At 32.6% G+C, this 27,037-nt stretch overlaps 1 protein-coding gene and 2 non-coding genes across 3 annotated transcripts; 2 read left to right on the forward strand and 1 right to left on the reverse strand.

The window, feature by feature from the left end:
- Positions 1-353: 353 nt before the first annotated feature.
- Positions 354-22,996, reverse strand: LOC125073299 (high-affinity hexose transporter HXT6-like). The gene is made up of 7 exons (XM_047684069.1): positions 22,611-22,996; positions 16,108-16,313; positions 14,243-14,554; positions 5,260-5,392; positions 3,178-3,386; positions 1,886-2,074; positions 354-608 (listed from the first exon to the last, which is right to left on the reverse strand). The coding sequence occupies exons 1-7, from the start codon at positions 22,690-22,692 to the stop codon at positions 372-374; spliced, it is 1,368 nt and encodes a 455-aa protein (XP_047540025.1). The 5' UTR covers positions 22,693-22,996; the 3' UTR covers positions 354-371.
- Trnar-ucg lies at positions 9,642-9,714 on the forward strand. The gene has a single exon. It is a non-coding gene; the product is annotated as a tRNA-Arg (tRNA).
- Positions 13,852-13,924, forward strand: Trnar-ucg. The gene has a single exon. It is a non-coding gene; the product is annotated as a tRNA-Arg (tRNA).
- Positions 22,997-27,037: the final 4,041 nt, after the last annotated feature.

The following is a 27,037-nucleotide window of genomic DNA, read 5'->3' on the forward strand; positions in this document are numbered from 1 at the left end:
CACATGTGTATTCCGCAAACCCGCATTGGAGCAGCGTGGTTGAATATGCTCCAAACCTTCTCCTCAAAGGGAGAGGAGGCCTTTATCCCAGCAGTGGGACATTTACGGGCTGCTAATGTAATGTATGTATTAAATAAAGATTTAGTTTTTGTTATTAATATAAGTAGAGCTATTTGAACATGATCGTGTATATCAGAAAAATTATGCGATATTGACTACTAAAATTATAACATTTCGTATATCATACAGACGTCAAAATAACGTACAATAAGTCGTTATAATATAAATAATCGTTTCAAATTTCAATATAACATTACAAAATATATATAACAATTAAATAAAACAATTCGAAATAAATATAACGCATTTATTCATAAATTCAACAATGGTATCCTCTTCATTTGTTTCTCGATTTGTCTGACGCTCTTGCCCTTGATATTAGGCACGCTTGATATTGTATAAATCGCTCCGAATATATTGACGCAGGCAAACATATAAAATAATGTATAAATACCTATATTACTTTCCAAATATTCGAATGTCAAGACGTGTACAAGTCTAATGATTTGAGAATATGTATAGACAATTCCTAGAACAGTTGATCGAATCTGAAAGGAAAATAATTTATTGAAGAATATAAGCTACTACGCGCGGTTTAACGTTAAACGCTACAGCTACGCACATTTGTAGCTGCGTAGCTGTTCGTAGCCTGTTGACCAGTCTATAATGTTTCAAAATAAATGAACTATCTAAAGCAAAAAAATCAAAACAGTAGATTCTGAAATTAAAACGGAGAACACAAAAAATAATTAAAGATGTTGGATAGATATTAAAAATACTCAATATTATTAATTTATTAATTTCCTATCCAATCGATAAAATTAACTAATAATTTATTTTTATTAAATACAAATCAAATTTTTTTATTATTATCAAAATCATACATATTAAGATATTTATATAACGATCAAAAATGTATTGGAAACTATGTATTGAGCTTGATCAGCTCAAAGCCAAGATAAATATATATATTTTCTAGAGCTTGGAACTCGAAAATAGCGGTTAGTTGTATAGATAGCCTGCACGGTCAACCACTTGCGTAAAGAATTTCTTTATAGTGGAACGTTTACTTGATTGATACTTTTTATTGTGCCAAGGTAAAAAATATTAAAATCACTGAAACGAATAACGACTGTGTTTATTTTAAAATTTTTAGTTTTTTATGGAATCTTTATGTACGATTAAAAGCTAACGAGTAAATGATAATTACTAAAGTTAGGTTAATTATCTCCATAAACTTTACCAGATCAGTAAATTGTACTAATGGAGTCGTTGTGGTACAACGTTAATCTTTAGGCTTTACCACAGATAAGGGATACATTAAAATACCATAGTATATAATATGAGAGACTTTTTTATCGCATTGAAAAAAAGACTAGAAAAATTAAATTGTAAAAAATTAAACACGCTGGCTCATAAAAATATTGAAAGATTAAAACTGCGCAGCTCACGTGAGAGTGTAAAATATATGCCAAAAATAGATGACACAGTCTTTATGGTTTGACTACTATTTCCATAATCCAATGGAATCGGGACTTTATATGTCGGACCATCAGATTTAATTGCTTCTCGAGGACTATTCACAATGTGTTTTACTAACGATACTGAGAATTTCTCAACAAAATAAATGCAATTTTCTTTTATTAGTCAGACCTACTAATTGAACTCAGGAATTTTGGATCTGAATACTTATAAAAGGTTATAAAGCCAGTCAATTTAGAATATTAACAATAGTCCGTTGGGTTGATATGTATCACAATTATCAAGAATTAACAGTTGAAGTATTCAAGCTGAAAAGAATGAATGTAATATTTTATTTACATACTTGCAAGTTCAGCATTTCCACCATGATAATTGTTGGCAAGCCCCATGCTAGACCGTATCCAAATACAAGGACACCTAAAGCCGCGACTGGAAGCCATCTTAGTGACGTCACAGTGAGATCAGCTGGCGTAAATACACCTAGAGTCCCCATTGATAATACCATCACTGAATAAGCGAATGTCAAGAGATACTGAAATAAAGAAGGAAGTTACAAAATGTAATCATTTTAAGGTTTCCTTAGCCGTCTAGAGATAAATTATAAAAAACAAATTCAGCACATTAAAAATGATTGATGCTTGCCCGGGGCTGAACCCAAAATCTTCTATTAAAGCTCAAGTTCATATTCGACTAGAATCTGCAAGACGACTCAGTGGATAAACTTGGATCTCAAGTCGTGGTCAAATCTAAACAAGATTACAAGAGTGCTTGAAGTGATTTTGCCAATAAGCATATACAAGTGCTCCAAGCGCTTGTGCCAATAAGCAAACATGAGTGCTTCAAGTGATTGTGCCAATAACGTGCACTCAGTGAATGAAATCGTCGCTACGAAACTCGCATTATAATATTGGAAGAAGTTCTAATATATTATATGTATATACCTATGTATATGTCATAAATAAGCAGCACGATAGCTGAATGCAACATTAACATTAATAGCCCGTAAATTTGCTCCTCTCGCTTTTAGGAGAAGGTTTGGGGCATGTTCCACCACGCTGCTCTATTTCGGGTTGGTGGCATGCACATGTGGCTGAATTTCGTTGAAATTATACATATATAGGTTTCCTCGCGATGTTTTCCTTCAACGCTGAGCACGAGATGAATTATAACACAAATTAAGCACATGAAAATTCAGTGGTCTTGCCTGGATTTGAACCCGCAATCACCGTTTAAGATGCACGCGCTCTAACCACTAGGCTATCTCGGCTCTGTATATGCCGAATACAATTCCTTAATTTAACAAAAAAAAATTAGAAATCACAATTACATACTTCACATTAAAGTGCTTTTATAAACTGACATGAATTTAAGATATTTTGATATTGACTGTAGTTTTACAAGAAAAATCGTTTCTAAAAAATACGAAGAGTTATTCTTAAAGGCTTTACTACAATAATCTACTTAACTGAATTACATAAAACTTATAGCAGAAGACGCAACGAGTATCAGAGACTGTAAAAGTGACTGTGTTTCATTAGTTAGTAATTTCATCAATAACAATGGTGAATTTTATATACTTATACTTAAATAAAGATATATTACCATAACTGTATCACCCAAACCATACTTACTTACTTTTCTCTCAAATAATCTTACTGAAACTACACAAAACAGCGTTCCAGCAAACAGACATATTGGCACCAGAATCCTCTCAGGGTCCGCTGAGGTTTTTAATTGAATGAGGGTTTTCTCCTGGTCCAAAAATATGATGCAGCCGCTGAGTATCGTTATTGTATACAGCATTAGACCAATCTTCATTTCATCCCGCCATATTCGATTAGTCCCTAAAATGTATTGTATTTTAAAATAATAGTTATTAGAATTTATATTATTAATTCAAATAAGATTAAGGATCCCGAGATTCTGTGTTCAAAATGTTGTGTGATTCTGTTAACGATGACTCCCGTGTCCCGGAATTGTTTTTATTCTTTTTTTATGTCATATAGATAGGGACTGGCAAATAGGTACAAACTTTAACTGTAAGATATTTTAATCAATCCTCATACCGCCAAATACGCCATCAATCTAAATAATTAAAATATACTAACTGATACGAACTATGCTTGTAGTTACACTGGCTCACTCATCCTCAAACTAGAACACAACAATACTAATCGATGTTTGGCGGTAGAATATATGATGAGTAAATGGTAATGTTCTGAGTAACCCAGAAGGATTGCTAATTTGTCTAAAGCTGCCACCTTGTATAGGACTGAGGGAATAGAGATTGTCCGCGTTTGGCGAATTTACCCTGAAAATGGCATCTATCGCCGAAATCGTTCAGTAAGACATCATCATCAACATTACTAAAATCAAAGAGATTCCTTATTCAAAATCTGTATTACAACATTATGGTAGCTAAAGGGTTCATTGAAAGGCTAAACATTTATAAAGACGATTAAAAAATTGCCTACAAAAGTCTAACGGTAAAATAAATGGGAATGATACCCGCATCGGTTGTTATGGACTACTATTAGACCATTTACAGTACACCGTCTGGAGTCAGAGAACTTCAATTCAATATCAATACCGTAATTCAATGAGAAAAAAAATGTTCACAAGAAATTAATCAAGAAAATACTGAGAATTCTGTTATGAAAGTATTGCATTGAGAATCGTAATACTCGTTCAAAATATGATTTTCTTTTAGAAAAAAAAGCTATTTAATATAGTAAAATATTAATATCATCAGATTTTTTTTTCTAAGTCATTCACTATTGCCAAAGCGCTGATAACGAGTGCAAAATATCTGTGTTTTTTTAGGTGTTTCTTGCGATCTTCCTCCAGTGATTTCTATAGGTGGCGTTGCGAGCATACTGTAATGGCTGAGCAAGAAATGAATTTGATTAGTTGGTCCAACTTTGTCGTATATCGACCACGAAGACGTGTTCCTTACACTCGACCTTGATTCACCAGATGCTCAATATTTCTTTCTTGTGATGTGACCAAAGAACTGAAGAATTTGAACAAAATAACTCTGCTGTCTATTTCAGCGTAAAGGGGGGGGGGTTGTAATTTCTATAGCGTAGTAGCATTTAACGGTTCTAGGAATTTTCGGGGGTACTTTGTTTGCGAAATAACTCAAGACCTTTTTTTAATTTTCTAAGAAAATGTTGTTGATTTAAATTGTTGTAAATTTAATTGTCTACTATTTGAGTCTTTTTTTTTTCGTAGGACTGACCTTCTGAATTTAGTGTTAACGAATTTCAAATTTATAAATTATATTCATTGTGTTTATTCGTAACCTTGATACATATAGATATGCATTTGGATGGGTTAAGAGTTTAACAAGTGAATATCTCTCCAGAATTGGGTTTATTTTATAATTAATCCAATAATAGTACTAATAAACTAACTATAGACTGCTAGAGTAAAATCAAATCAAGATTATTACTAAAATATACTTTTGCAAAGCTAATGACTATTATCAGAGACTGATGGGCTTTTACTATATTCAAAAAACGATAATCTACTTGACATTCAAATCAACCCTAGGAAAAATTTTTGGTAAGCGTAGATCTTGCGCGTTTTGAGATACAGGCACGACTTTAACGGTTCCGGTTACTTATGTACAACATCGAAAAACTATAATGAAGCGATAATACAAGTACGTACAACATTGTCTAAAAAAATATGTATAGAAAAATGAATACTTACAAATGTCTAAGAGCCTTAATTTTTCATTCGATTTTCCGCGTACACTTTCCTCTTGCAGTAGTTTTATCTCGTTTAGAATATACGTGTCATCGACAGGCAGGCATTTTAACTTGGCCATATTAGCTATTGCAGCCTGAAAATATATACATGTTATTTCTTTTTAATCTGTACAATAAAAAAAAAAAACAAAATGTTTTTTAAAAATAAATCTAAAATGTTTTTTTTTAATCTTATCAACTAATAACATATAACACATTCATTAAATTTCTGATTCTTTTTTTATTTATTATTTCCAAGTAAATTTTAATACTCTAAATATATGTATATATCGATGGAATTTTAATATAAATGTTGTTCCCTGTAGTACAGATTGCTACAAAGTTATCGATATATTTTCAAATGTATTTAGGGTTGTCAACGATTCGTATTGAAATCCAATCAGGTTTAAACATTGCATATTCGGATTCGGAGTTCTAAAATAATAATTTACGGTAGATCGGTAATAGGTCAATTAATTAGGAGCGTGGTGAAGTTTTAGTCCGCAAAAATGTGGGGTTGGTGACATTTTATTTGACTTCCAACAAAGCACAAACTAATATTATGTAATACTGAAAAAAAAATTGGAACTCAAATCAATATATTAATTATTACAGTACTTGGATTATTAATAAGGCTCAAAAATTTTGAATCGTCATATTACAGTATTGAATTAAATGTAAAGCTAACACCAGCTCGGAAAGTAGATTCTACTGAGAAGTACCGGAAAGAAGCTCAGTTTTTGTTTTTTCACCAATTTTCGCCCACACTTTATAATTTATACATATAATAAAATTGGAGTGTCTGTTTGTAAATATTAAAATAACCGCGTTTTACTAAATGCATATGAATGTATACACGGTACATATACCTAAAACACATTTTTTACAATTTTTGTCTGTCTGTCTGGCAGTTTGTTCCGACTAATCTCTGGAACGGCTGGACCAATTTTGACGGTACTTTATTTAGATTTTTACAATTGTCTGTTGGTCCGGATAATCTCTGGAACGGCTGGACCGATTTTGACGGGAATTTCACTGACAGAAAGCTGATGTAATAAGGAGTGACATAGGCTACTTTTATTTTAGAATTATATGTAAAATAATAATAAAGTCACGCTTTTTAATTAAATTCAAACTCGCACGATGTCGCGGGCACAGCGAGTTATTAATATAATCTTGTATTGAGTAATGCCCTTTTTGTCAATGTTTGTATGACATGTGATTTAAATATATTACAACTAAGCAGTATCTTGATATCTTTATTAATAATTACGTAATGATCCACAATAATAGATCGTTTAAAAATAATTATATTTAAGTCGACAACATACATCCGCAAAATTCGTATAATCGAGATATTTCGATTTTAAATCAATAAAAATCAATGACGTGAAGTTCAACGGGCGGCCATGTTTGACGTTTACGGTTGTGTTCAGAAAGAAAGTACACAGTGAGTGTTACAAATAATAATTTCGTACAGGGGTACGGTAGACTCGATGGAAACTTATCCACAATAAATTATAGATCAACGATTATGAGTTCAATATGTTATATCAAAGTTAAAAACAAACCGTATAATATTGACATTCAATTCAAAAAGGTAATAACAACAGCTAATAACGTACAAGAAAATATTCTTCTTAAAACATTTCGATGTGAATGTCTGGGTTTTAAAAAGCGTAATAACTAAGAGAATTTTTACGCAAAATTAAAATGTAAATAGTGACCATTTCATGACGCCACTGTCGTATTAGAACGTTCCGGCAGCCATTTTGTTTTGTATAGCGTAATTTCCGTTCCCGCCAGCGTTATCGTTCTATTTGTGAATCCGCGTAAATTAATTAACGTTTCATCAAAATTTAAAGTCTTCTAATTTACAAGAACGATGGAGCGGTCCCTCACAAGCAGTGCTTGATTTGATTTTGAAGATTCGCCGTCATACAGTCAGTTCAGTTCAGTTCAGTTCAGTTTTTGTATTACTTAAATCTTATATCTCATTGATATAATGCTATTTATTGTACCATAAATGTGTCTTTGTATAAATTGGAATTAAGTTGTTAGATCTTATTTATTTTTTTTAGTCTTTTTTTTTATCCTTTTGTAGTAATTTAAGTCATTTTTTTTTTATTTTTTTTTTTATTTTTTTTCCCTTTTGTTGATTGCGTCTAGTTGTGTTTACATCTCTTACACACTGAAGTGCTGTGTACAGTTGTAATTGGAAAGCAGATTTATTGTTAAATATGTTAAGTACTATCTCATGTATCTAAATGTTTTAATCTGTTATCTGTTACTGTACCAAACAAAATAAAATAAAATAAAATAACAAGTTGCCTACAGTAATGTCCAGTTCTTCTCAGACTCCTAACGTTCATATCTAAACTGTTAGAATACAGGTGAAAGCTCGTATTTATTTATTTTTAATTTTAAAGTGTGAGCAAGTGGTCACCATCGCCCATAGACAATGGTACTGTTAGAAATATTAACGATTCCTTACATCGCCAATATACCACCAATCTTGGAAATTAAGATGTTATGTCCCTAGTACCTGTACACTGGCTTACTCACCCTTTAAACTGGAACAGAACAATACTGAGTACTACTGTTAGCGGTAGAATATCTGATGAGTAGGTGGTACCTATCCAGATGAGCTTGTACAAAGCCCAGCCACCAAGTAAAGTAAAGTATTAATTCCTATTACCTTCTTTAGATGTAATATTTATTTACTTCAGAGTAATTTATCATTTAGAACTTAAGTTGAATATACAAATCTAATAAGTTAATAATTAGAACCATTATTAACGATCTTATACTACGTTGAAATTGAACAAGTTGGTTGAATTTTAAATATATTGTAATTTTTTGCATTTGGTAGTTTTACAAGGATTTTTTTACTAAACATTTTGAAATGTTTATAAGTTTCTAAAGTATGTTCAACACAATCGCCAACCCTTCTGTACAGGTCTCGTATATAACTTGTCATCTTCAATATATCCAAGGAAAGAGGATTTCGGTACTCTTTTCTAAGAATTATGCTAACTAAAATATCTTACAAAGTATGTCCCTTCGGGGCGTATTGCGGGCGTTCGGTGAAATTTTGCAATAGACAAGTAAGAATAAATATATTGAACAAGATTCTATATTGAATTGAGTGCATAAAAAAGGTTCCATAGAATTGTAAAAATAGCTATTTTATGTGATAATTGGCAAACTAGCAGGAGGCTCAACTGATGGAAAGTGACATCTGCAACACCGGGGGACTTGCAGATGCGTTGTCGACCTTTAAGGAAAGAGTACGCTCTTTTCTTGAAGGTTCCCAAGTCGTATCGATTCCGAAAAACCGCCGGATAATTTTACGACTAATACATGACATTTTTCCTTATGAAAATTAATGATTTTTAGTCAGTCAAGTTCATAGTATATATTAGTGTATACGGATTCTTGTATCTGTCAAAAACTGAATTCCAAGCGAGCGAAGCGGTGGGTTCATTTATTAGACGGTAAATATAGCTCAGTATTTTTATAGATTTTCAAAGAGGTATTTTTAAATATATATATGATACTGTAAAAGCTCGATCTAAGGTAAATCTTAAGATTTTCCAGTAAAACCTAAGATGAATTCATTCGCTTTTATGCCACAATGATTATTGTACGTTTATGATAATAGTAACCACTGAGTTCCTATTCACTAGAATCTGTACTCCGAACCATTAGTAGCTTTGAATTTATTCAATGTTAGGAATAACTAGGGCTACTTGAATAATGTATGTCAATTTTTATATATATATGTGTGTGTTTGACACACATATATATATATATATATATATATATATATATATATATATATATATATATATATATATATATATAAATCTTTGAGTGTAACGTACAAGTAATAGATTACGCTTTATTAATTTAATATTTACATTGTTATTGCAATGTTGTACAACGTATTAAAATAACAAAAAATAAATAAATCCTATTATATTTTGCATCTTTTGTTACAATTAAAATCAACTTCGATATACCAATTATGTTTAATATGCAGCGCTATCGATTTTAGCTGTCTCGTTAATAGTACGCCTTTAAATATAATTAGGCTCTTAAATAACTTGCAAACAAATACTGCGTTATAGCAAAAGAACAATTAACTTAATAAATGTTATTATGTCTATAAAATATAGTTACGCGAAACCTAAATGGAACATTTTACGTACTTTATTAAAAAAAAAAAACAAAATAATTTAAAATTAAGATTTTTTTTAAATTTTACTTTGGCTTATATTATGTACTATAAAAGTTATGTTTCCTATCAAGCCTACGATAAATTATGCCACGTCTACAAGCGACCGTGTGGCCTAATGGATAAGGCGTCGGACTTCGGATCCGAAGATTGCAGGTTCGAGTCCTGTCACGGTCGAATAATAGTTTTTATTTCACTATTGATATATATTTTTTTACAGTATATTATTTTTTAATCGAACATAAGTAATAATAAAAATTAAGCTCTCTTTCTTATATATAAATTACCTGGAAGTATTTAATTTTTTTAATATTATATTTTTATTACATTCGATAAAAAGCTGATCGTCCCGAGTTCAATGGGATAAAAATCATACAAAGCTTCCACTAAAAACCAAATTTTAAATGTCTAAGTTTGCTTACGATATAAAATTATGTTTTAAATTTCATCTTTCTAGACTCAGTTCTCTTTGCGTTGATAGCCAGTCCGAACAAATGACTATAATGTCATATTGTTTATCATGTTTTAATGTTAATATAATTATATGTTTTATACTATGGTCATAAAATTTATGGTCGGGACATTTTTTTCTGTATTTGAAGGACTTAAAAATGCCTAAGGCTTAGTGTGTTGTATATACCTAAATTTTATACAGATAACCGAATACTGTATATATAAATATAAATCAATAGATTTTAAGTGCAATTTATTTCATGGCTCAATGTACAAGCCTATTCTATTAAATGTATAATTCGTATTTTTACCAGGGAAAGATCGGAGCCGTATAAATTGTATTTTATAAAATAACTTTCTTAATATAGAATCCTTAAGGATCACAGAATCAATCCTTTCTGGGAAGAAACATTACAATTCACGATTACTTCCTAACTTAATCAGCAATTAAGTCTTGGAATATAACTTGACAGATGGCCCAGTGGTTAGAACGCGTGCATCTTAACCGATGATTTCGAGTTCAAACCTAGGCAAGCACCACTGAATTTTCATGTGCTTAATTTGTGTTTATAATTCATGTCGTACTCGGCGGTGAAGGAAAACATCGTGAGGAAACCTGCATGTGTCTAATTTCAACGAAATTCTGCCACATGTGTATTCCACCAACCTGCATTGGAGCAGCGTGTTGGAATATGCTCCAAGCCTTCTCCTCAAAGGGAGATGAGGCCTAAAGCCCAGCAGTGGGAAATTTACAGGCTGCTTATGTATACAACTTGACGATATTACTGTTATCACTATACATATTATTAAAAAAATAATATTTATTAAATAAATATTACAAATATTCTTTTTTAATGTTTATTATAAGTCCGATTGAGAATAAATTGGATTTCCGAATAATGTATATTTTCATTTTAATAAATCTGTATTTTTTATAACATAACTAATAATAAAATAAATAATAAATATTTTCTATCTAATATTATTGAATATAAGGATAGACCTTAAATATTGTATTAATAAAATGAACTCAAAAACGCATTTAATCATATAATTGAATTCTTAATCTAATGCTGTATGTACTCTTAGTTTTCCACGCACACTGAGATATCTCGTAAGTACGAACGTCACTCATACTAATACACGCCAATAATTTCACGTAGAGGGGCGCGCCTTGAAATGAAATTCAAATATTATGACTGAACCTACTATACATCAATTTATTTACAAACTCATGTCGAGTCGAGGGGCCCTAAAATAAATATCTTATACAGATAAACGTTCCGTTTCCTTTGTAAGACTTTTCTCATACTAAATATATGTACATGAGATCACAGAATAAAAATATTCTTCATTCAAGTAGGCTTTTGCAAGCATTTTTGTCAACATATATAAAACTGTTACAATAATATGTAGCAAATAATAGAGGTTTTGGTATATATGTATGTATATATATTTATAAATAAAATAATAAAATCAAAATATTCTCCATTAAAGCACATTGTAAAGCTACCACTGGTCTGGAAACTACATTCTACCGAGAAGAACCGGCATGAAACTCAGTAGTTACTCTTTTCGAATTAAAGTTGAATTAAAATACTAAGTCCGAACTTTCTTATCTATACATATAATAAAATTGGAGTGTCTGTTTGTAATATTCAAATAACCGCTTTTCACTAAATTCATATGTACCAAAATAACATTTTTTACAATTTTTGTCTCTCAGTCCGTCTCTCTGTTGTTGCGGATAATCTCTGGAACGGCTGGACCGATTTTGACGTAAATTTCACTGGCAGATAGCTGATGTAATAAAGACTAACTAAGGCTACTTTTATTTTAGAATTATATATAAAATAATAATAAAGTCACGCTGCAGTATCCAAATACTGTCCAGTACTCGCGCCGCCATCACGTCGCCTCGGGTTCCTCCCACCAACGACTTAATAACAGAATTTTAGGCTGTCTTGTCAACAAAAACTTTTTTGTTAAATTCAAACGCGCACGAAGTCGCGGGCACAGCCAGTCATTAATATAATGTAGTAATTACACATATGTAATAATCATATTAATCGCCGTTATAATAATACACCCTATTTATTAGTGTATTTTTGACATGAGATTTAATTTTTTAACAGTCAAGTTAACGATATCAGGAAGGATATATTAACTTTTCGAATTCCGAAACTAGGAGCCATTAGTTAATCTTCCCTCCTCGTTTTTATACAAAGATTGTCACCGTTTCAAAAAAATCCATATTAATATGAATAAATATAATATGGTCTTAAAAATATTGTCTAGCAAATGTTACTACAACAAATTTATTAAAAGCACCCCGAAGGAAGTCTCGAGCATAATTGGTACAAAAATAACTAATTTCAATTAAATATTACAAATAGAATCTTACGCCACCTCTCAATTTAGTAACGTTATATTAAAATTGCCTCCTAAGATTTTTTTTTTTATGAAAAAGGTATATTATTTTCAATGTCACGGAACCAAAGCTTATTATTCTATCGCGAATTAGAAATACAAGGTATTTCTATTTTGCGGTAGAATAAATGGTGAGTCAGACAGGGGAAATCAAACTTATTACTTATTACAAGCACTGACTAAATGAACCCAAACATTTTCCAAAACTTTACTAGCGGGGTCGTTATAGTCTATGTAGAATAATTAATTTTCTAAAAGTTGAAAATAGTTTTAATCTTTTCATTTGCATGCACAGAGAGTTTATTGAATTTTCCGTCAATTTTCTACTTTTGCTAAGATTAGAGGATATATAATATTTGCATTCAACGATAACCGATGTGTGTGTAATATTAAAAATACATCATAATCAACGTTCTGAACCATATATTAAGTGTGTGCGCTTACACAGGTGCACTCTTTGTTACCTCAATTTCATAACTCGCTTGGGTAGCAAATCCGTAGCAGTGACGTATGTATGTGTGTGTGAAACTCGCGCGAAACTACAGAAAGGTTTTAACATCTCGCTACGACACATCATAGCGTAGCACTAACGATTAATGTTGGTGGATTACACACGAAATAGAAGTGCTTTAATGAACAGGCAGTAACAAGCTTTATATTTTTTATTTATTTATAAATGACTATTTTATACGGTTTGTAAGTGCCTACTTGAAAAAAGTATGTTTATTTAGTTAAGTAACAAGCTATAGGCATGCCACTGCTGGGTTAAAGCCTGTCCTCCCTTTGAGGTTACGGTTCGAAGCTAATGCCACGTTGCTCCAATGCGAATCGGCGGATATATACGTGGCCGAATTATATTGATATTAGACACATGCAGATTTCCTCACAATGTTTAAATTAAGTACATAGAAATTCAGTTAAGCTTGTCTGGGTTGGAACCCGAAACCATTGGATAAGACGCACGTGTAACCACTGGTTCATCTCGGCTCAAAAATTTTCATTATTCGAAAACATTTCAATGTAAAACGTCTTAAGTGATGATGGTTTTACCAAGTGGAAAAACCCTTACTGGCATTACATTTATATATAATAAATTTTACTGTTAATTTCTAGCCTCATCAAGAAATCTAACAAACTATTTCCAAAAAATATGTACAGAATTCACATAGAATGTCAAAACTTTGGATAAAAACTTTTATCGGTTTATACACTCAATTATCACGAGAGGGATAAGGAATAAGCCGGGACAGACCCCGAACTTCCGCTAAGTTCAATAAGCTATTCGACTCTAATTATATGCTTGCTTATATGATCCGACTTGTAAACTGTCTATAGTTGGTTTTTTATTAAAATTTTTACAAAAAATGGTAATGATTATATTCATAAAACAGGGTAAGCTACGTATCAAGCTTTTACTTTAATAAGTACGTAGACCGTGTGGCCTAATGGATAAGGCGTCGGACTTCGGATCCGAAGACTGCAGGTTCGAGTCCTGTCACGGTCGTAAGTTATATTTTTATGGATAAATATTTATCCTTTATATTTTTTTATATACTACAGAGAATGATTGGTAGAAAATTTATTAATATTATTTGTAATTATTTATATTTGAGTACGATGCAGGTAAACCGCCAGTTCAAAACAGCTACCTTACCACCAGTTTCGGAAATATTGAATGGTCATTGGTCAATGGCATCCGATGACGAAATAGACGAGAAATTAACGTTCAAATTAAACCTAAATGAGTAACTAGAGATTAGTCTATTTTTACCAACTGATCGAACTTATCGAAGTAAAAATTCAACAATAAACAATATCCTACCTCAATTTTTCCAATCTTCACCAAGTAGCTAGGCGATTCGACCACTAGGAAAAGTGATACGAACTGAACCATCACCATTGCAGCTATCAGATACAGAACGTTTTCCCCATCAAGTCCGAACCTTATTAAATATCCCGCTGCCGTCATCACCGTTATAAGAGCTACAGCCGTTCCTCGGCCAGTGGTGGCTGATATTTCTCTAATATAAATCGGTATGCAGATAAAAAGACCAGCAGTAGATATTCCAGACAGGACATGTAACACTATTGATCCAATTTCGCTTGGCTCCAGGAGAAGTGGTATACAGGATGCCTGAAACAATTTTAATTAGTATTTTTTGATGGACGGTAAATAAATTAGATACACTGAGTAAAGTAGGTGGTACCTATTCATCTATAGCAATGAAATTTCACTATGACAAGAAATGCTTAATTTTTTTTATAGCCTATGTTCTTAACTGGTTGAAAGTGACTACGAGCGGCCATATCTGCAAAATCAGAGGGTTACAGATAGGCAATGTATGGTTACTTTCGAATTCTCACATAAAACATAAGCAGCCTCTAAATTTCCCACTGCTGGGCTTTAGGCCTCATCTCCCTTTGAGGAGAAGAGGCTTGGAGTATATTCCACCACGCTGCTCCAATGCGGGTTGGTGGAATACACATGTGGCAGAATTTCGTTGAAATTAGACACAAGCGGGTTTCCTCACGATGTTTTCCTTCACCGCCGAGCACGAGATGAATTATAAACACAAATTAAGCACATGAAAATTTAGTGGTGCTTGCCTGGGTATGAACCCGAAATCATAGGTTAAGATGCACGCGTTCTAACCACTGGGCCATCTCGGCTCACAGAATAGTTAGTACTATTCCAAACAAATAAACAATTATTCTTTTTTATTTGTAGAATATTATACTTCACAAGTTTTTGTTAATCTAAACATAAGAACTTATGTTTCGATCTCTTGAGTTTTCCTTGTTATTTTTATTAACTAAAATTTACACATATGAATGAAATTCTTTAAATACAGACAACCTAAATACATATTATGACTCAGAATCTCAGGATCAACTTTATAAGCTGATTATTAAATCAACGAAGCAATTATTTCTGATGAGTAAATCACAATTCCGGCCGGCTTATGAGATTGGAATAGACAGCGTATTGGCACATACACAGTTTAACCATCAAAATGTACCGTAATGAGGTAAAAGAGGAACACGTATATTACATTAAACTCTTCATCGATATCTTTAAGTAATATAAAGTAACATCAGGATGTAGTCAATCTTTAACGAGATAATTTTCGACAAACAATTATTTTTAATTGATTTCTGTCACCACTGATGTCAAGGTGATCAATACAATTGATCAATTGGTAACCATCGACCACTTAACTGTCACTCAACGAAAATGTACATTTTTCATAACTCTCGTGCCTGTGATAATACTGGGTAACTCATGCTTCATATTGAAACAGTTTGACATAAAGTATTGCGACGAAAGAACAATTGATGAGAGTGTGGTACTTACAATGACAGATTGTGCAAAGACCCACTAATGATGATCCTGACTGGCGTCGACCACACCAACATTTCTCAAGATAAATTAGCCAATTACTCATTACTGTAGTGTACAACTGTTCTCACTTTGTGGTATGGAAGTGAAAATTAGGCCAAATTTCAAACTTTGGGTTCCTACTGAAAAACTTGACGGAAAAACCAATAATATTTTATGTTCTTAACTAGGGTTCGAACCTAGTAGCTATAAATGTACACCATACATACATTAAAATGTTAATCCACTTAATCAATGAGGAAGTTAAGTCAACTGGTAATCGTTAAAAAATAGCATAATTCACTTACCCCCTGTAAAAGAATAACGATATAAATCCCAAATTTTCTTCCCCATTTGTCAATACAATAAGTCTGTATTAAGGCACTGAATATTGATGAGAGTATAAGCGCCGTCGTCGTCCAAGGGACTGTGTCCGGCGTTGTGAAGTGACCAGCATGGGCTGATATAGTAAGGTTGTTGCTCTCAACGCCATGTGTGAAGAATGGGAGGCTGACTGGAAGGAGAAATAACTCTTAGGGCCAATAGAATACAGCTTGTTTTCTTCTGAAAAATAATAAATAACTTTATGTGTAAATACGTTAAAAACCCATAATTGGTTTAAAAAACATAGCGCTATTGTCACGATGACAACAAAAAAATATTAGCATTAAGTAAGACATAAAAAATAACGATCATTGAAGTCGAGAAACTAAGAATCTAAATAAAGCTGTATATGAATGTGTAGAAGGCGGAGCTGTGGCCCATTGAACTGAATGATTATGGAAATTATGAAACTGGATGAAAAATCAAATATACTTAGTAACATAAGAATTGATAAGATTAAGTGCTTAAATATATATAAAAATATGAATTAAAAATAGTTACTATATAAATCTTGAGCGCGTGGAATGGCGGCAAGAATGCTAGCATATGACTGGATGTAGTATATGATTACGAGTTTTAAGGGTTACATAGGGTACCTAACACCTGCCATATGCAATTGAAGACGGGGTTGGAAACTGGTTTATTATAACATATATATATATATAAGAGCACGCAGGCTTACTAAAATATATAAATACAAATTAAAAATAAGATACACCTAAGGCACGGACAACATGTCTGTAGGGCTATTATATGTATTATTATGTTATTATTATGGCAATTTAAAAAAATTAAGTCTTCAATTTTGAGATAGAAAATTTTAAAGATTTTTTAAGGGCCGAAAGCGTTTTGCAGTTATTAATGGCGTATACAGGAATAATTTAGAATTAAATTTTTAAGCAAAGGGCACTGTGATATTCAAAAAAATTATTTCAAATTCAAAATTAAAAAAAAGCCTCAAAATATGAATATAAGGTTGAACAAGATATTATGGAAAAAGATATGAAGTTCCGGCGACAGAGTAGCTTGAGCTTTCATGAACGAAATTATATAACATGGTCGTATCACGTATTTGCGAGGACAGAATATAAATTGGATGACATTATTTTGAAGGCGCTCAAGCTTCAGTAGGTCCTCAGATAAATAAAGATAACTTACATCTATAGTAAGTATCCAATACGACTCGTGTACACAAATATTCAGGAATTATATACGCATGTGTGCATTATCCACGACTAATTGTAAATTTTATTTTTGTCTTTAATGATTTATCACTAGACAATGGTAATATTGATCGACCTTTTAGTGGGAGGCGTTGACAAACGACAAAAAAGACTGACTTTCGCAAAGTCATCGTTTTTCATGAAATTTTATTTTTTACTTGTTTTTAGGACTTTCTGCAAACGAATAACGGATAGGAACCAACCTCATCATATTATTATAACGTCTAACAGCAACACTAATTTTATTATTGTGCTCTGGTTTGAAGGATGAGTGAGCCAATGGTACATGACATCTTAGTTCCCAAAATTGGTGGTGCATCGGTGACATGAGGAATGATTATTATTTATTACAGTTCCATTGTCTGTGTTTAGTAGTGACCACTCACCATGGTGAGCCATTTAACAGACTACCTACCTATATCATTAAAAAATTATTTAATTAGACTGATAATTTTTAAAAATGTTTGTGAAAAGAGTGTTTAAAGTGTATGTCGACATTTTCGCACACTTTTCGTTTTACCTCTAATAACGCCTAAATAAAGCATTACATATACATCCGTATATGGAATGCTTTATTAATACGAAAATTATACTTATCCAAGTATTAAATATTAAATTAAATATTGGACAACATCACATACATTACTCTGATCCCAATGTAAGTAGCTAAAGCACTTGTGTTATGGAAATCAGAAGTAACGACGGTACCACAAACACCCAGACCCAAGACAACATAGAAAACTAATGAACTTTTTCTACATCGACTCGGCCGGGAATCGAACCCGGGATCTCGGAGAAGCGTACCCATGAAAACCGGTGTACACACTACTCGACCACGGAGGTCGTCGATATAGGATAGAGGAGTATAATTATACTTATCCAAGTATAATTTTTGTATTAATAATGAAGATTGGGTGATATTACTCTCGCTTCGGTCGTGGTGGATTGCTATTTCATTGGTTAAAGATTATAGGAAACTGAAAGTTTAGCTGTGTTTGTGCAATGATAAAGATAAAAATAAATTCTTCCTAAGCAATTGGCAGTCAGGACTCCTGTCGGACGCTGTCCTGAGTCCTCTTGCTACGCTGAAATAGATTTAAATATAATACACGAAACAAAGTCAGTGAGATCATCAGCACAATGTCAAATCAATTGAAATGATCAAATAGAACCCTGAGATGAATTAGTGAATATGTGATGCTAGCTGTCTGACCAAACTTTATACGGGTAAAATTAATAAAAAGGTACCCCTCTCATTGTATGAATCTACGTCGCGAACGGAACATTTTACATTAACAGCCTGTAAATTTCCCACTGCTGGGATAAGGCCTCCTCTTACTTTGAGGAGAAGGGTTGGAGCATATTCCACCACACTGCTCTAATGCGGTTTGGTGGATTCACATGTAGCAGAATTTCGTTGAAATAAAACACATGCAAGTTACCTTACCATGTCTTCCTTCACCGCCAAGCACGAGATGAATTATAAACACAAATAAAGCACATGAAAATTCAGTTCATCAATCATCGGTTAAGGTGATTACGTTCATACCATTGGGATATCTCGACTTATCAACTCGAACTGCTCGAAAGGCTTGAACGGAATATCTTTGCTAAATTTCAAGCTAATTGAACTTATAGTTTCGGAAATCTCGTGATGAGACAGATGTACAAAATATAGATAAATATGTAGACCATATTAATATTAGAAAAAATTTAATGTGAATACTGTATTTTACTTGATGGTAGGGCTCGGAGCAAATCTAGGTAGGTACCACCCACGCATGTGTCAATTAACCAGTGTAACTACAAGCCCAAGGTCATACAATCTTTTCTATATTAGCTAATGCCCGGCATCCGTTGCAATGCATCGTCAAATTTATTTATGACCCATTATCCGGTACGACTTACGCTAAAACGTTCTCATATGGCCATTATATATATAATATAATATAATTATAAATTTTGTCAGCCCTGTCTACCTTTAAAACAATTTTGTAATTAGTTGGTAATTAATTTTATTAATCGCATCTACGCGTAATACTTTGTTACATGTATCAATCTATCATTGGAAACTTTTTTTGGTAATGATTTGTTATTTACTAAATTCGTTAGGTACAGTCCAATAGGAAGGCCAATAAGAAACCCGAAAAATATTTTAATATTAATGTAACTATGAAATTTAATGTACAACCTACTCGAAGCTTATACAACTGATTATGGTGAGAAAAGTTATAATAAAGTAACTTAGTTCTGAATTGCGATTTAGCATTACCGGTAAATGTACAGTCAGAGTAAGAAAACCTTCGTCAGTTTTCAAATTTATTCCTTTATCAAGTCGTACACTCTTAGTACATTTTGTAACTAAAGCATTAAACAAAAAACTGCACATAAAATTAAACTAACATACTATGATAACTAGGTTCAAAATAGTGTACATTGCGACGCAATACGTGAACTCAATCGGTAAAGCAGATTATCGCTCATACTGAGGACACGAAAATAGATCTTAAGGTGACGAACCTTTTCTTACCCCGACTGTACAACTGTGATTGTGAAACTGTGTTTGTTTCGAGGATAGTCTAAGTCAGCTATCTCCCTGGAGTTCGTTTGTGCAAGTACCCTTAGTTTCCAAAAAAAAAAATATATGTTAATATTTATATCTTAAAAAATATATTAAAATTGATATCGTCAAAAATTATGGTATCAAATCAATATATTCTTTTCCATCATTTTAATTATAGAGTTTGTTCATAAAGTAAAATTAAATTAATATATTTGTAGCCCTGTTATGAGTATCCTCATATGTAAATTCTTCTTATACTGACAACTTTTTTATCTCACAAATCGCACACTCTATTGCAGTCACTAGATGAGGCTGAATCACAGCACAATTACAAATTATTGGTATACACATATACACCGGAATCCTGTCGGTCATCAATCAGGTTATAATATATAATAAAAAGAAACAACAAAATAAACTATACTATAAGTTTTCAGGCTAGAGTAAATGGCGACAAGTCACTACAACAACGTCTGACCCAGGGATGCCGCTCAAATTGAACGGCAAAATCTAAATATCCGTAATTAGACCTGTCGATCCATATATGGATCGGAATGCTGGGCCATGAAGAAGGAGGATGAAAAGAAATTGCATGTTGTAGAGATGAAGCTATTGAGATGGATGGAACGAGAGTAGATATAATAAGAAAGGAGTTTATAAAAGGAAACCTGAAAACGCCAATAACAAATAAAGTGAAAGGGATCCATCTGAGTTGATATGGACATGTGAGGCGCGCAGAGGAGACAGGTAACAAAAAAAAAAGTAAAAGGAAGGGGAAGAGGTCTAGCTAAGAAGACATGGATGGAATGTGTGAAGATTTATATGATAGAGATGTGAACGATCAGATGACGAATAATAGAGGAGAATGGAAGGAAAAGACATACTGCACCGAGCCCGTAGAGGAAGGGAGGAGAAGAGGACGAATTAAGTTGTGAGGAGGGATATGATAGAGATGTGGACGATGAGATGACGAATAATAGAGAAGAATAGAAGGGAACAACATGCTGCGCCAAATAGGTAATCACGGGCAGGGAAAATACTATAAATTTTATAAGAAAACTCTTAGTCATTCGAATATAATTAAGCGTAACTAACAGCGAATTAAACAAGCTTTTATATTGATAAAATTAATCTATGAATACTATAAAACAAAGTCGCTTTCTGCTTCTGTTTATATCACCGCACAACATATCTTGATACGGTTTTCACTCATAGAATGATTGATAAACGAGGAAGGTTATAAGGTCTCTTACGAACATTTGGAGATACGTCAAATCAATATCCTAAAAATTGTAGGTCTTAATATGAACCTTTGGGAAAATCCACGAAAGCATGTATCTTTATGTCATTTTTTTGTCGTCATCTTAGGTACACTAATAATAAAAATTTGTATCTATTATTGATTATTAATAAATAAGAATATTTGAAGCCATTTTAACAAGTTAACACCAAAACTTAGTATTTCTATTTGCCGCATAGCAGTATAATTTATGAGTATGAGACCTTCCTAGACGGTCTTGCACAAAGCCCTACCACTAAGTAAATAAATAGACATCATAAAATAACATCCCTATTTAATATTAACTTGCTAAACGCAATTCACGTTTTACCCGTTCGAAGCGAGACGTGTCGCTAGTATTCATATAGGATATATAATTAATTATCTACGTTACAATAGCCAATGTAGCCCCGCGGATAAAAAGCCAGGGTCGTAAACGACAGTTAATAGGTTCAAATGATGGATACGTATTAGGCAGATTTTCCTTCTAGTACATGCAAAATTACACGATATTTTACCTTCAACGCGAGATGAATTACAAACACAAATTAAGCACCTAGTGAAAGTGAAGCCGCAATCATCGGTTAAGCTTAATTTTTTCTAGTCTGGGCCATTTCGTCTCTCAGTCCATTAACAACGAGAATATTCATTCTAAAAATAAGCTTCCCGAGAGACGCCCGTAGAGTTTCAACAACTATACGCAATTACCTAATTGCAAAAAACTCTAGACACCACAAAAAAATCTCACATCGCTTCTCACTAGTTACGAAGTATTGAGTGAAATGTTGTAAGTCGACTTACAATGCAATTTCGATACGAGTATCTAATCCTTTAATTTTTATAATTGTAGTAGTCATTGGCACTTTCTGACATTACATAAAAGTGTTCTACGGTGAGATTTGTTTTTGTTCTTACAGGATAACTGAACTGTATTCTATTCGATAAAACACTAAACAAACGTTTACTAATATGGATCGCATGAAATTAGTGCGGTATCGATAGCGTTTATTTTTCAAACTATTCGCTAGACGATGAGAATATTCATGATTACTCGTACGTCATTTTCACTTTTCGTAATTTTAAATACATAAAAATGTATTGAGAAATCTGAAATCTGTAACTTTTAAAAACATTTTGACTTAACTATTATTATATACACTTAAAAATCTTCATGAAAACTGTCATAAGCTTGATTATATTTGTAATTTTTCTCTTATTCAGTTGTTAAATAAAATATGCCAAGAAACCTGCATGTTATGTTGAATAATATTCTTCCACGTATGTTCACTATATGTGTGTGTGTGTCAGTGGAAAAGAGGCCTTAATGAAATGGGAAATGTTTGATGGGAAATAACAACTTACCTATAACAGACAAAGCGTATCCTTTAAAAACAGACCCTCTATCTCCTTCACTTATTCTCACATTTTTAGTTATCGTAAACATCACAGCGACACACAATTAAGAAAACAAACACGCTACCGCGCAAAAGGCACGATAAACTCCACTCGCTCTTATATATTCACTCCTAAATTAACCACACCCAAACGAAAATACGTTCTATAACAAATGCAATAAAGTACAATTTCGAACACAAACAAATCGAAATATTTAAATATTTACTTAAGAATTTAAACAGTAAATTAATTGCGAATAGAGGCTGAAACTTGTTGATAATTAGTCTGTAATTGCTGTACGTTTAAGCCGATTATTATGCGACGATAAAGAATAAATATACGTGAGGCTAGCAGAGTTTGTCAGCGCGTTTGAGTCAATAGACATTAGTTTATCAAGACTAAGCTATTGACGTCGTTGTGCCTCGTTTGAATTGGTTACGACTGGAATATACAAGTAGTGCTACAAATCAAATTGAAGGCTAGAAATAAAATATAGACTATTGATTGCATAGAGTAAATATTTAAGACATTTGATGAAGAACAAAATGTAAGAAACGTACGATTTCTCTTAAGAAAATGGTTTGAAAATTATTAAACTCATTAGTTTACTAATAATATCCATCTGTCTGATTTGGTCAAGCTCGTTCTCAGTGGTAACCAGCCTAATGTGCAGAATATAGCTATTACAGTGTACTAAAAATATTTTTTACGTAGGTAGGACGTAGAAGGGGCAATGTGTCACGTTATAATAAGTAATTAAAATAATTAAATTGAGGTTATTGCGTGCATTAAATAACACGCTCTCGTATCAGATGTTATCTGTACAGCTACAGATAAAAAAAAAATAACGCAAGTAAACTTACCCGTTCAAATGCTCCCAGGTGAACAATCAACCTATGCAATGGAGTTAACTGACTCTTCCGGAAATTTCAGGGTCCGTTGAGAGTAATTGCTTGAAAAACTACTTCGATAGCGCTAATGCTACTTCTAGTAGTTACAATGAACATTAATATAATTTTACTGTGTTAGTCAAACGAGCTCTACCGTCGCTTGTGTGGACGTTGCATAAGGTAGAAATTATTAAAATGTTTCATCATATATCATCTCGTGTTTTTAAATAACACTGAAAATCGAATAAATAATAATTAAAAAATATTTTCTTGACATTGCACTCGTGTAAAGATTAATTAAATGACGTTAGGAAGTGTGATAATATTTTTGTGACTTTCGAAGTGTGTGTAAGATGTTGTATATGAATGTATTTCTGATACTTATTTCATACACACATACTTATATTCCGGTACGTTTTTTTTTTTATTAAAAACCATAACCAATGTCGAGGAAACATGTTTAGTTCTCCATTTCATATATAATCAGTGTTCTTTAATACAAAGCGTAATTAAAATAATCTCGACAAAGATATTCTTTATCTTGGAAAAACGTTCGTGATAACTTAAACTCATTATATGATCCACGAATGATATAATACGTTGATAAAAATCAGAGGGTCGATTCTACTAATTTATAATTGTTACTATACGTTTCTGATTTTGTGATATATATTCTGATCCAATTTAGATTGAACCGTTACTGAATCGTTGAGTTAAAAACGGAAAACGCCTTAACGGCAACGATTACGTTTCAATTCTATTGCGATAAAATGTCAATTTGTGAGTTGAATTGTCCCCTTGTATAGTTATCATTATATACAATAGCTTTACTTTATGCGTTTTTTTTTATATATATATTTGAAAGAAGTGGTCGTCCCACGGCTTCTCTCGTGGTTTAGCGGTTGTTCGTCAGGCGTTAGTTCTAAAGAAGTAGCCTATGTCTATCCTTAGGGTTTATGCTGACTTCGAAATTAATAAAATTCCGTACAGTGTTTTGGCCATGAAAGCATAACAGACAGACATAGTTACTTTTGCATTTATAATATTAGTATAGATTAGTGTAGGTTAAGATCAAATTTCAAGACAGATAAGATCACGTAACAACGTACAGTGGGTGAAAGACGTACGAGCAAATACGCGTACTCGTGGCTCGACGACCTTTTTCGCCTGTGTGCCGTTAGTACGTACTCTTTAGAACCTTTGAGCAAATCGTCGGCTACCCCGTTTGGGTAGAAATCTTGCTCATAGCTCGTCTCAGCTTATACAAGCCATTGCTAAAACGATGTATTCCGATATAATTGCTAAATAACACAAAACTTCTTCTGTCGAATATATCGCACAGTATGAACGTACTTCATGTGTGTCGCTGACTTTGACCCGAGTAAGTTCGTGACCTCAAATAACGCCCACTTATTCTTGCGCCAACGTAGAATTAAGCACAAATAATTACTTGTTAAAAATGAAGTCTCTCCGACTGCACAGGGCAAAAAGGCCTGTATAATTTTAACCCTGCAGTGTGACATGTTGGTAACCGATATCGGTGATACTCCAACTTGGTACATAATTATCATAATTATTATTGTAGTCCATTTTACAGATCACTTTCTGACATTTCACGCTTGTATTATGTGAGTTCCGAGTTTAAGCCCTACCACCAATAATTAAACAAAAAAAGTTTTATATACATAACTAGCTACCTAGCCCTGGCTTCGCGCGGCGATAAAGGTCCATGTACAACTACAAGTTGTATAAATAAAAAATAGATTGATATTCTCGGCTTTCCTCTATTTTAATATGCATGTATTATACATATAGGTAAACCTCTTGAATCACACTGTTTATTAATGGTAACCACATTAAAATCCATTCTGTAGTTTAAAAGATCTAATTGCACAGACGACTGGCAGCGACTTGGTTATATTATGTAGAAATATATACATATATAGTTCATATTATGTAAATTTATTATACCTATATAATATTATTATTATATATATTGAATTACAATATTTTTAGGATAACTATGAACAGTTTTCGAAATCACTTTTTCTTCATTAATCTTTGTCGTAACAGTTAAGATAAAAAAATATAATAATATTATCAAGAGCCTTATTTTATTATAAAGCAATCCCTAATGGTCTTAACATGTGTTCAGGGATAAAGTCACTCCCCTTCAAAAGTAATAACTTCAAGAGGGTAACGCCAGATACGACCATTAACGTACAGAGAAAAAACAAAAGTGAAAACAAAAGTTCGTGAGGAACATGAACCTTATTTTTAATAACATAATTATACTTGTTCTAACAGCATCTCTAGGGTTCCTCGCACCCAAGATTAAGACGGACCCTATTACTAAGACTCTGTCGGTCCATCTGCCACCATGCTCTATCTCATGAACTGTGATAGTTAGACACTTAAAATTTCACAATTGATGTATTTCTGTTGCCACTATAACAAAAAATACTAAAAAAAGAATAAGAGAAATATTTAAAGGGGGTCCAAAACAACATTTAGATTTTATAAATAATGGTACGGAACCTTTACGACTTTATACTTGCCCGGTTTTTTTTTGTTATTTATATTATTGCAGCTTTATATGAATTAATAGAAATAAACGAAAAAGTTTTAAATACTGTTAAAAAGCATGCGAATTCAAAGTCAATTCATCCTTTCTTGGGCAAGGCTATTTCTATAATAAAATGCGTTGTTTAGTTTTCGTTGATTTCCATGCGGGATAAGTAATTATTTCATTGTTGTATTTAACTGATCATCGAAAAATAGTGACTACTGAGTTTCATGACGGTTTTTCTTGGTAGAATTTACCTTCCGAATCGATGTAACGTACATTTCGACTTTTTATACATATGTGTTCGAAGCTATGAGTCTGATATCTGGGGGTATAATTCATATATTAGGTACTATGTGTACATCATAAGCGAGTCCTTGAGTACTGTTGGACTTAGGTCAAATCTAAGGCTTTTTCAAGATGTATCAAAAATCCCAGACCTTTTACATCCGGTCCCGTTACTTTCTACATCTTTAATCCAAATAAGTTGTGACTTTGGACTGGTCTACTCCAACGGCTATCGGTACTATCACAGAAGTGACAAGGTACTACATGACACTGCCACTTAAGTCTGTTAGTTGTGCAGGCAATAATATCAGGCACATCGTTTCATTTCTAGATAATCTCATTTCTGAAACTAGGATTGTTTCCGAGATACTACGATCATTATCTTTCCATATTATACCACGTCATTAACCGTTGAATTGTATATTCTCAAATAATAAAATATCCGATGTATAAGATTCTATTATATTTGTAACTGAAAAACCCATATTAAAAATAAAATAAAATGTGTTCTTTTCATCGTTTTAATAACGAAACTTTAATGAAAAGCTGGAACATTTTAAAAGTTTTGAGACCTCGCACATATTAAATGATACGCGGGCAAAATGAAGAGATTATCATGCTTATATATCCAAGTACACGACGAACTAGCT

The sequence above is a fragment of the Vanessa atalanta genome, chromosome 24 (assembly GCF_905147765.1).
Source record: "Vanessa atalanta chromosome 24, ilVanAtal1.2, whole genome shotgun sequence".
NCBI lineage: Eukaryota > Metazoa > Arthropoda > Insecta > Lepidoptera > Nymphalidae > Vanessa > Vanessa atalanta.

What these genes read in the sequence shown, in the direction of transcription:
- LOC125073299 (XM_047684069.1), bottom strand. Translation starts at nt 22,692, where the DNA reads ATGTTTACGATAACTAAAAATGTGAGAATAAGTGAAGGAGATAGAGGG. An exon ending in TCGTTATTCTTTTACAGGGG is followed by an intron (nt 14,555 to 16,107) that starts GTAAGTGAATTA and finishes AAATTGTTTCAG; the next exon opens with GCATCCTGTATACCACTTCT. An exon ending in ATTAAGGCTCTTAGACATTT is followed by an intron (nt 3,387 to 5,259) that starts GTAAGTATTCAT and finishes AATACATTTTAG; the next exon opens with GGACTAATCGAATATGGCGG.